This window comes from Cyanistes caeruleus, chromosome 3, assembly GCF_971803275.1.
Source record: "Cyanistes caeruleus chromosome 3, bCyaCae1.hap1.1, whole genome shotgun sequence".
Taxonomy (NCBI): domain Eukaryota; kingdom Metazoa; phylum Chordata; class Aves; order Passeriformes; family Paridae; genus Cyanistes; species Cyanistes caeruleus.
This window is the reverse complement of record NC_141703.1, coordinates 24778907-24791315: the sequence shown is the minus strand read 5'-3', so window position 1 is coordinate 24791315 and position 12409 is coordinate 24778907. Positions and strand designations below refer to the sequence as shown.

The 12409-nt window shown below is 39.4% G+C and overlaps 1 protein-coding gene across 3 annotated transcripts in view; it reads left to right on the top strand.

Annotated features, from left to right (window-relative positions):
• The window catches only part of ANKRD10 (ankyrin repeat domain 10), a 37412-nt gene extending 32505 nt beyond the window's left edge, over positions 1-4907 (top strand). For all 3 annotated transcript variants that reach the window (XM_086880191.1, XM_023918289.2, XM_023918290.2), the window contains exons 5-6: positions 244-339; positions 3248-4907. In XM_086880191.1, coding sequence (XP_086736317.1) covers positions 244-339; positions 3248-3714 — 563 coding nt within the window. In that variant the 3' untranslated portion in view covers positions 3715-4907. The remainder of the gene's footprint in view (positions 1-243; positions 340-3247) is intronic.
• Positions 4908-12409: the final 7502 nt, after the last annotated feature.

Below are 12409 nucleotides of genomic sequence, written 5' to 3'. Positions count from 1 at the left end.
AGCAGTCTAAACTGACAATAGACAAATACGTTTTGGGCACATCTCCTGTAAAGCCTAGATAGAAGTAGCTTAAATTTCTCTCCAACTTTTTGTACATCAGACTAGTAACTTTAATATGTAAGTGCAAAGTCTAATAGGTACCCTGGTAATTCTGTTTTGCTTTAATAATCAAAAGTTCTCATCTTTTTGTTGGCTGAGTTTTCAAGTGGGCACTAATGACTAAACATGACTTTTTTTTGTCAGCTTACAGCTTTGATGGCTTAATACCAATGATGAATGGAGGAGCTGAGGACGATGCTGACAATATGCACGTTGATAGAGAGTTTGCTGTTGTATCAGGTGGGAGTGGACAGTTTGCTGTTAGCTACAACAACATTCAAATGGTTGAAGACACCAAACAACAGGAGAGTACTTCTGTTGGACCAAAAGAAATTGAAATATACACTGTTTCTGCAATGCAAACTCCTTGTCGTTGCAAGAATCAATATGCTTTTTATTTTTAATTTAAGTATAAAACTTAGTCCTTTATTTTTGCACATTGTTGTCTGGAGTCTTGAAAACTATTGTATTGCTGTAACACCCATTATATTGGGGGTTTAGTAGGTATCAAAAATTAGCTGTTTCATGCAATGTATTGTAATGGTGAAAGAGAAGGTTTATTAGTAATTTCTTAATATTTCAGGTAAACAGAAGTCCACGATGGCTGTTTCACTTTTAACCTGAGGCTTGTATTACGTTGTGCCTTGCTTCTAGTTGCTAAAATTTTGAGTTAAAGGAAATTCAGAAATAAGTTAAATTACTTGTTTAATTTTGATTGAGTATATAGTAATTAGACTTGATAGGGAAACATATCCTAGCTTTGAAAATAACATGTTGTGACAAAACTATATTCAAAATAGTACAATAAATATTATAGAGAATAGTCTAGACATACACCCTGTGTTCAGAACTTGCTCAGACACAATGGCATAAGTGCAGGATCCTGCTGTGGGGTTTCTTATGTAAATAGAAGACCAGACATCACAGGTTTAATCTACTATTTGGAACTAGTCGACCTGGGAAAACAGATTTTGTTTTTGTACCAATCATCATGAAACAATCAAAATGTTACTAGGACTGGTCAGTATTAATGCTCTAGATTCTTTTAAGGGCTGCTTAATCAAGATGCTTGTGGTAACAGGATGTGTTTAGAGTTTGATTAAAACTGCCTTGGGTCAGCCTTTTTTGCACTTTGTAGGTTAAGACATGGAGTTAACTACAATAGTGCATTATTGCATTCAGAAATTAATTTCCTATTTATCAGTTTTTTCTGCCAAAAATATGTTTGTGCGTTGTACCACAGATCCAATTCAACAAAGGGAATGATAAATAATAGATATTTTAATATATTAGGAATAAATATATATATATATATATAGTCAATACTTTAAAAGTAGACTATATTTTCCAGTGATAATTACTAAGTGTTCTTATTTATGTAAACATTAGTTTCTTTCATAAATATACTCTATTACTGTATTACTATAGGTGCTCATTTTTAACCGATAATAACATTCTATAATTATCACTAGAACTATTCATTACCTACTTTTGCATATTAACTAATAGAAGTGCCAGATTTATTAAATTTGATTTGGCAAAACCAGCCTATAATGGTTTCTTCTGAAACAGTTAAAATTTTGCACTTTTCAGTTAATAAACACTATATGAAACTCCTTCTGTGCGTTTTCATCACTGAAGTACTAACTTTGATGTCTTGATGGGTTTGTGGGGGTTTTTTCCACTTCTAATGAGAATTCATGGTTAGTGAGTTTGGCTGATGTGGTTATTTTAACTGATGTCGAGACTAAACAGGAAACTCCAGTTAGTACATCCAGGGAGTTGCAAATTGGACACATTTCTTGTGTAACTTACATGGTGTCTGTAAAGTATCAGTGTTGTAATTCATACTTCAAATAACAGCCATGCAAACAACTGAGAGAGAACCAAAACTCCAGATTCTTCCTTGTCAGACAGTGGTACTCATTATCTGTCACTTAAATGGGAACCCAGTGTTTTACAAATGTGGGAAGTTGCCAACAGACTAAATTAACTGAATTAATTTGCATACATGCAGTAAATGCAATCCTGTTTTGCACATGGGTTTATGCATTCATGGAGACATAAACACATGTGCATGCATCCAAGGATAATCACAGAATGTAAAATCTTTAAATGTCACCACATAGCTCTGTAGTTGCTATGTTTGCCTTGCTCATCTTTACCAATATAGACATAAATTATATTTTAAAGGCAGAATATATCATGCATTTTTTGTGCTAGTACTTTTGAGTACCACTGCAAAAACATGCATTTCAGACAGGCTGATGAAATCTGTTCATGGAAACAAAACCTACTGTACTAATTACTAGCTTCAAAGGGGAAATTGCTTCGGAACAGTTGTGAGTAATTTTTGCATGCACATTTTTAGAATTTTGTTTCCTACTACTATTCTTTAGTCTTCTGTGCATTCTGCTGTTGCTATTGTATGGCATTTTGCATGTGGGTTGTACACATGCTATTATAAACATAGCATTAAATAGAAACCTGCCCAGTATGTTATCTAGCAAGCTGCTAGGTACATTGGAATACTTTCTGAATAAAGGAACATGGAAACTTTTTATATTAGCCCCCCAATGTAACATTTCTTTATTTGACTTACTTCAGTGTGTTCTGTGTTGTGAGAGTTATAACTAAAAAGAAAAAGAAAGCCACTGTTAAATTACAACTGAAAAATTAAAAAAAAACACCCTTCACCCTCTCACAGATACTCATTTTTTGTATATATGTAATCTTCCATCCCAAGAGGGCATTACAGTTAAGGTGGAAAGATCACTTTTATTCCACCCTTCAAAACTGCCCAGAATGTTGTCTGTTGCACTTAATTCATACAGTTAAATGAAAAAAAGAAAAAAAAAAAAAAAAAAAGAAATTGAAACGTTCACATTGTCTTTGCAAAGATTAATATAGGCATATTTTCCAAGCAAATGTGGATAGATACTTGCATTTTCAACATAAGAATCCATGCCACGAACCTACTGGTCAGATCTCATTACTTGGAACTACCTACATTGTTATAAAGGAAGGATAGATTTATTTTCAAAGCTGTGTATGGAAACATTTTTAAGTAAGTTAAGTATAGTGGAGGCGTTTTGATGTATTTCGATTTATTCTTAATTGTTGGTGACAGGTGTATTTCTTAATGCAGATATGAATAGCAGTAGCTCCATATTGAATGCACTGACAAATGGATGTGCCATCAATGGACATTTGGATTTCACCGCCGCACAACAGCTCAGTGGGATGGATGCCAGGCGTGAGGAGTGCTTAGCATTAACACCTAACGGAGCAATTCCTGGAGTAACTTCTCCCAGTAGGCATCGAATTCATGCCACTAACGGCACCGAGGAGCCGGAAAAAGCCATGAGTAATTCCACCGATATGTGTGGATCTCTCCACCTGAACGGAAGCCCGAGTAGCTGTGTTTCCAACCGGCCCTCATGGGTGGAAGACCCTGGAGACACTTTGCACTATGGACACTATCATGGTTTTGGGGATACTGCTGAAAGCATCCCTGAACTCAGTAGTGTTGTTGAGCATTCCAATTCTGTCAAGGTCGAACAGAGATACGACAATACTGTCCTAGGCACAATGTATTTGTACCACGGTTCCTAGATGAATGACATTTATATCAAATGCATATTGAAATTGCTACCAAATGAAACTGGGGGGACAGAATCCTCACATAGCATTAAATTTGAAGATCGCAACTTGTTGCTATTTTTACACTTTGTTTATATGAAAAGTAAACCTTTAATTTGACGGCCTTATACAATAGTTGTAGTTTGTTGCATGTATGGGGCTTATTTAGTGATAAAATAGGTGCTGTCATGATGGAATGTTTATTGTTTTAATTTTTTTATTATGGAATGTTCTGGTTTTGTATTTTTTTTCTAAGCTTGTGAACACTATCTTTCCCTTTTTAGAGCTGTTTTCCCTTTTATTAAAACAATGTTTAACTGAATTTTGTGAAGAAAATGTTACATATGTGCATCACTTAGAGATAAAGGTTTTTCTTTCCCGTATCTTCTGCTGAAGCTGTGGTAGCAATATCAATGCCAGCTCTCACTATGCAAGGTTGAAAGTGGCAATCTTCTGGAGCTTCTCTGACTTTATAGTTTGTACATTTGTTTGGTATAGTTAGATGTTCATCTTTAAATTTTTCGAGCAAGTTGTTTAAAAGTGAGGAGACAAATTTGGAAGGAGTTGCTGTTTCACTTTCTGTAGCATAGAAGTGCTTTTTGTTGTTGTTGGGCTCTTTGCATTACAGAGTGGGGAAGTGGGCTGCCTTTGTTTGGTCGCAGTTGGGTGTGCCTCAGGTTAGCTCTGTGGTGGGTTTCTTTGGCTTCTCTCCTTTGTATGTGTGCTTGATGTTTTACCATAGCTCACAGACTGGGGGCATGTTGGCACTGTTCTGCTTTGTATGCAGTTTAAAATTGCTGTTACTCGTTATAGAATTTGCCAAGTCAAAAAATTTTGAGTTTGACTGTCTTGGATATACATTTATTGTCTTTTTTTTTTTTTTTTTAACATAGGCTTTGAAAATGTAACGTTGTGTACTCTTTGGGCTATGCTCACGGAAAATACATTGTATTTAATGCTTAATACACAAATCAAAATTCATATAAGTGCACTATATGAGCACTAATATTATAAGTTGCTGCTTGTGTTATAAGTGAAGAGTGGGGAAGAATATGGTAAATGAGATAAGCCCTCTGAATTGTATTGATTTTTTTGTTCTTGTTTTGTTTAAAAAGGGACCTTTTCAAATTGGATTTAAAAAAAATAAAGAAACATATTACATTGTATCTCAGTATTTTGTTTAGATGTTATTATTTTAGTGGCAAGTTGAGAAAGCGTTAAATATATTATATAAGCCACAATTCCCATAATTTTTCTCAGTGCTGCTGTGGAATTTCTTTTTGTCAGTATATGAAAACAGATGGGAACAGCCCAAGTTGTCCTTGACTAAATTACAGAAACACAAACTGGATATTTGGTGTATGACAAGTTGCATCAGCCTTCAGTTTAAAAAATACTGGGTTAAAATATTGCCTGTCTGTAAATAAAAAAAAATTATAGTCTCATTCAAGCATTTTTAAGCGAAATGCTACTCACTGCAGAGAAGTCAGTGTTTGAAATAGCCTTTACACTCTACATGGTTCACTAGGCACAAGATGTTCACAGTGTATTCAGATTGAGAGAAGGATGGGGGAAAATTGACCAGTCCTTTTGCAGACCAGCAAAACTCCTCAGTGCCTTCTGGAGAAAAAAAAAAAAAAAAAAGAAAAAAATTTTAAAAAAAGACCATTAGTGAAAGCTGAGTGTCACCTTGGATGGGCTGCTCTGGCATGCACATTAACCCCCTGCTTGTGCTTGGACAGCTGCACCTGGGCCCTGTTTTCAGATGCTTTAATTTGCTGGTGTAGCGCCAGAGGAGCACGTGCCATTGCCATTGTACTGGCACGAGACAGCAAGGCTTATTTGCTGTAGCACTTGGGTTTGGGGATCTTAAGTATTTGCCAGGTTTGCTCCACATGCTTTCTTGTACTTCAGATAAATCAAAGCCTTTCAGAATAAGCGCTGCCATCTTACTTTCATGGCTGTAAACTGATCTCTAGAGAGCTTGCTCTGAGTACAAGTTGGCATATGAGGGTGTAATGTTAGGTACATAATTTTAGCATGATAAGATTTATACTCTGTTCATAAGGTAAGATTTTTTAAATCTGTGTACATTTGGTTTTCATTTGCTTGCTCTTCACACATTTTCACCTAAGAATACCTTGGAAGACATTGTACTTCAAATTCAAAGGGAGAACTTAGAGCTTTATTTTAAAAAGCACTTCTGTGCTTTCACGTTTATTCAGCCATGTCTTGATAGATTACAAGGTCTGTATCTGTTGTCAGGTCCCATTGAAGCCAGTTGTTAAATTAGGATTACATGGAGAAGAGAAGTGAGTGCCATATGATGTGGGTGCACGATGTGTGTCCCCCAGGTGTCTTCATCTACAGCTAATGTTGCAAAGGTAGAACTCTGTGACAAGAGTATGACTTGTCATACTTGTCAGGTAAGAGCTGAGGTGTATCAATTTTAAAACATTAAATATAAAGATGAGAATTCAAAGATGGCATTTTTGCAGGTGCTCTTTGAGACAATATATTTACTTACTGCAAAAGCCATCTAAAGTCTTGTTTTTAAATTATCCCATAAATTTTCAATAGAACATGAAATAGGGAATCACAGAATCCCAGTGCAGTTGAGGTTGGTGAATACATACCCAAGTGTGTGCTGCTGTTGTCAGCCCATACCACACTCACAGGAAAAAAACTTCTCATGCTTACTTGGAATTTTCTGGTCTTGTAATTTGAGATATGTGTGAGCAGTAAGTTATAAAAGTAACGAGCTCAGCAGATCCAGCTGTACCTCTGTGCTGAACTGGTAGGTAAAGAATTGTCAAGCACAGAATGAGTTCTGCCAGGTGCAGCTGTGTGTTTCTGTATCACAGAATCATAGGCTGGCCTGGGTTAGAAGTGACCTTAAAAATCATCTACTCCACACCTCCTGCAGTGGGCAGGTACATGTAACTATTGATGATGCAGAGGCCTAATTTTTAAATATCTTGCTGTTAAAACACAGAAGACTTTCCTTGGGTTGCTGTGCTAGGTAGTCTGAGGAGCCTGTCAGAGATCACAAACACTCCTCAGGCCCAAGTTACCAAGTCTCAGGTTCTGCTGACAGCAGCGCTGAGCCAATTGATTGAAGCTGTGCTTTGCAATTCCTCAAGAGACTGCTGGGTTTTAAACACCTGGAATTAAAGTCTCACAAGCTTTTTGCCTGGCAAGGACAGTTGTATTGTAGGACTGTTCATAATTGGGCCTTTTGTCCAAGTCTGGAATTTTCAAGATTTGCATCAAGGAAACATTTTTTAGGCGTTGTTTAGTCTTACTCTTACCTTGGTTTTGGACATGGCTGTCCAAAAGCAAAGTTTTCTTTCCATCTGCCAGGTGTAACTCGATAGTACCACTGTGAATATGGAATTTGCTAACTCATATTCTCACCACCTTCATAACCTCTTTAGCTCTCAATTTTGTGTGAAATTTCAGTTTATTTCTTTCTGGCTGATGCAGATGTTTTTGCCCTAATTCCCCCTAAATGTAGCTCCTTTTCTATTTTGTTTTTCAAAACCATTTGCAGAGTTTTGGCAAAAATACAAGTTAGTACAGATTCAGGCAGTATTTTGATACAGAATATTTCTGACTGAGTAGTTAAAATTAGCAACATTGGAAGAAGGGAAAGGGAAGTGTTACACTACTTCTTATGTAGTTACGGTCCTTAATATTTTTAACAATCCCTTGATTCCAGATGAAATCTAGTCTAAACTTCTAATGGTCATGAAGGAAGGCTTTCACCTGAGATGGGTGTTAGGTGAAGATGAGATGCTGCTTGGCTTCAAGAGAGGTGCAAATACTTTGAAACCCTGTGAACTTTCCTGATTGCTGGTCTTGCATCTTACTGATCAAATCCTGTTCCTGGCTCTGGCTCTCATTTGGTAAGTTAGCAAAGGGCACTGTAACACAGTGTATTTTACTGCGTTAAAAAACTATCATCCTCCTGCAGTCTGAGACTGAACCGCACTTTCCTCTTTATACCCAAGTTGCAAATCACTACAGAGCTTCTGTCATCCTGATTACAGATGTAATACATCCAAAAGAGGTGGCTCACAATCCATGGAAAAAAGTCCTGAGCAGATAACACAGCTAGATGGAAAAGGGTTCCTTGCTGTTCCACACACTAGAGCCAACCTATGGTTGTGTGGCCAGTCACACACACTAAACCTTGCACACATCACCTATTTTCTGTACTGCCACTTTCTCCCAGTCGGTGAAAAACCGCCTTCCCCCAGCACAGAACCGCCCAGTTTGTGTTTCCATGCTGACACAGGCGTGTGCATCCTTTATGAGCCCAGTCTGGGAATGTGAGGCAGCAGCAGAGGTCTGGGCAGCTGGACCACTCCTCCCTTGCTGGTTCCATTACATGGGACACACACTGCAGCAAAACCTGACAGATTTTCTCCACGCTGGTTACTAACCCAGTGGAATTCTTTTAATTGTGCTTTTAGGGGCCTTTGTGAAAAAAAAAAACAAACCACACCTTCTCTGGCACTCTAATTTTTTGGGTTTGGGGTGTTTTGTGGGGGTTTTGTTTGGTTGGTTTTTTGTTTGTTTTTGTTATTTGCCCCTAAATCCCAAGTATGCCTTCACATCAAGGTGCGGCTAAAATTAATTTCTTGATGTTCCAGGGTGGAAGTCCTGGATGCAATGTTTGGGGTCAGACAGACAACCTGGGGATGGAGTAGTGTTGTGGATGCCCTACAGGGACAAAAAGGAATAGAAGTGGCATCTTCCTGTGCTGGACAGTGCTGTGCAGCAATTAGGCCGAAGTGGAGTGGAAGATGGTACCCTGGGAACATCCCATTTTGCTGCTGCTGCAGGAATGCAGATTCACAGAACCAAAATCCTTGAGACCCAGCTGAATCAGGGAAAAAAAAAAAGAAAAAGAGAGTCTTGTGTAAGCAGGATTTACTATTCCTGGCAACTGGTAACTACATTTCTGCTGCGCTGCTTAATGACTCCCAGACATTTCACACCTCTCCTTCCTTTCTCAGAGTTTCCTGTCTCATATTGGTGCCTGGTTGTTCACAGGCAAGCATCAAAAGAACTCTGGTTTAAGGCAGATGGTTTATTTTTAAAGCTTATCTGGGTTCAATTTTTTTTTTTTTTTAATACAGAGCAATAATTTATAAAAGAGCCATCTACTTCACTCTGTTATGAGCATTATTAATATCCAGTTTAAAAGCTTTACCACTCTCAAAATCATACCCCACCCCCCAAAAACAATAATGAATGTTTCCTGTGGTATGAGAATGAAAGCTGGGCATCATCTTTCTCACCAGAAAGAGTTGATGAGTAACTTCTCTTTGCTTCCTTGAGATGGAGCTGCACATAAAGGACTTGATAACCATTTCCAAATCAGTAGGAATTAGGCTCAACTGACTGAAGTGCAGTCAGGGGAGACACACATTTGACACTGAAGCAAGTGCCCTGGCTTGATCACTAATATGAGCAGTGTTCCACAAGGGAAATATCAGCTTTTTTTTTTCAAGTAGCTGAAAAAAAGCTTCTTGAAAGCTGAACACAAAATTAAGTTGCATAGTCTTAATTATATTTCTTCTTGCCAGCTAGAACTGTAAGTTAAAGGAGAAAAATAAGTTTGTCTGAGTGTCTTTTGCTGCAAAGGCAGGATGTAATCTTATTGCAGAGGAAATACCACGTATTAGTAGAGTTCTCCTTTTGATGTTACTGAAAGGTCAAATGCTGTTTGTTAGTGCTAGCTGGTAGCTCAGTCTCACCAAAGACACTTATGCTTTCCTGTGGAAACCACAAACTTCATAGTGCCTGTGGTTTTTGCCAGGTTTTGTATGGGGGAGGAGAAATTGAGGTTTGTTTCTTTTATTCTTGTTGTTACTAAAAGGTGTTGCGAGTTGGATTGTCAGTAGCATCAGCTACCTAGGTTAAAACCTGAGTTTATTCTACTTCATATTCGACACATAGTATATACAAATATTGTCTAAAAATCAGCACCAAAAAGACAAATTATGAAAATCAGGCAGGCACACAATGTAAGAAGAACCAAGCAAAAAGTAAATGCATGATGTAGAAAAGCACTTATTTAAATGGTAGTTCCTGAGATCAAGGAATTCTTCAATCATACTATAAGATGTCCAACCAGAAAATCCTGTAAATTCTAGGAAGTATAAAATCCTTGAGATTTTTTTATATATAGTACATCTAATAAAATGCCTAAGGATTTATTGATTGGACTACATGCATAATTCATATTTCAAATCTGCATTTTCAGCTGAAATTCTAGTATTGATAAATCACTGAGGTGTTTTCCATTAGCTGATGGGTTGGACACTGTTTCACTAAAACTGTCACCATTTGCTAGACAGATCTTTACTCTTCATCTCAGAGTATCATCCTGCAGGATGTACAGCTACAGGTAGGCATTGCTGACAGTAATCAAGTACAACATTGCTGATCACCCCCTTTTTTGAATGCACAGCAATTCTCTACATGAGCAGTGCTGTCTCCATCAGTAGGGGCAGCTGTCCTGCTCCATCTGGTAGGTGGCAGTTTTACAGGAGCCAGAGTACTCCAACTGCTCTTTTGGAGCTAAAGAATCACCATTATCCACGCTGGTGTGAAAAGGAACGAGGATCTGAACTACAGTGGCAGCACCCACATTCACATTTTCAAGGTGCCTGCAAAGCCAGCTTTTCCTAACGTGGGCAGCCCCTGCCCATCATCAGCAGGGTGGAGTTGTGCTAGACCTGCCGTGTGGCCTGCGGGGGCAAAGGGCTGGAGGATGAAAGGTTCCAGATGGAAGGAGAGCAGCAGTGGCAGCATGGCCCTCACCCCTGGCAGATCCCTCTCCCCACCAGGACCAGCAGCCCTCCCATCCCTGGTGCCAATGGGAACGGCACAGACTTGACTGCAGCAGCCCCGTATTCCTCAAGCTGTTGATAAGCTGCTCTGAGCAGCACTGCACGGCCCCAGCCAGATGTGTTCCAGCTGGATGCTCTGCAAACAGGTTAGCGTGGCACCAAGCCCAAAATAACAAGCCCTATTTATTATGTCTTTGGTAGTCTGCCTGAGGTTAAGCCTGCCATGACCCCAATAGTAAAAGGCAGAACAGCTGAGGGAATAATCCTGCTGAATCCAGAGACTGGAGAATAAGATCATCCCTTGGACTCAATTTGCAGAGTGGAAGAACTGAATTATGCACAGGTGACCTCTTAGACAGGTCAGCTGGGTAGTGTGAGACTGAAGACATGAGCATGATTCCTCTTTTCATCCTGAAAGAAGTTCAGAAAACAGCAGCTCCAACATGGAGAGGCAGTAATACTGAGATGTTGTCTTTTCTCCTCTTCTTCTCTGTGTTCTCCCATAGGAATCTATTTGAAAATATCAAATGCTCTGAATGTTACAGATTGTGTCCCACTGTGATTATGTGCAAGAAAAAATTTGATTTCTTATACATTTAAGAACAGTCTTCCTCCACATTGTGCTTCTGAAATATGTCAGTCTGAAAAAAAAAAAAAATCCCTTACCTCAGATTTCACTTTAAGACCCTCTTCTGACTTCTCAGTCAACACAAATGTGTAGGACTCCCCATCCATCATTACACTGTTTATTGTCTGCAGCCCTGAGTTCCTGGATTCTCTGCTGCTCCCTGAGGGTGTGCAGAGCCTGGGCAATACCCTGAAACTGAAAGCGAAGAGGCACCAGCAAAGAGAGAAGGAAACCAAAACTGATTATTCCAAATCTGCTAGGAAAAAGAAAACAAAACAAGGAAAAACAATCCTTAGGATATGAGACTGCAGCGATGGAGGTGCATAGCTCACAGGAGGAGGGAGAATGGGAAGGAGGTCTCAGTCCTGGAGAGGGCTTCCTTGCTTTGTGGAAACCGAAGCGCTGCAGGAAGACTCTGGAGTGAGAAGCAGATTCCACATCCAGTTTCCCACCTGGAAAGGAACTGGATCAAACAGGACTGAAACAGAGGACAGGCAGCTAAGGGGTTGGAAGAACCCTTCCAGCAGCTGCTTTGTCCCTCTGTCCCTTCCCAGTGTCTGAACCCAAACGTGTGCAGAACCTGTGGCTCTTCCCAGCAAGATGCAGCACAGCTCCTTTGTCACTGTTGCCTGCAGCAAGCAGATGTTCCCCCACCCTGCCTGGGGCTGCTAGCAAGGGGCAGTTCCCCTATTCAGCAGAAGCCACAGCTTCCAGGAGACAGTGTTTTTTTGTGGCAGATGAAAAGCAGGCTTCAGTCGCTCCCATAATTTCCACTCCACTTTCAAGGAGGTGTGCTGGTGCAGCGAAAACAAAGACCCCTCTCAAATGGTGAGGGGAGTAAATTGGGGGACAGTTGTGAGAACAGAATAAAGACAACAAACAGTTGTTTGACACAGAATAAAAATGGGAAAGGATAAAAGCAAAGTGGGGAAGGCATCTAATAAAGCCCCAGCAAACGTTTTGTGCACTCCCACACAATCCCTTGTCTGCTCCAAATGGCTAGAGGTGGGTTTTAGTGTGCTTGGGAACCTCTGAAGGAGTTTAATCATTGCACGTTGCAGGAAGGGGAGCTCAGCATGTGCCCTGTGTAGCATTTAAAATGTGGGAAGTTTCTATCTTGCAGATTATTACATGTTGAGTGTACTGGCTAAGTTGGTCTCTGGTTGCACCTATA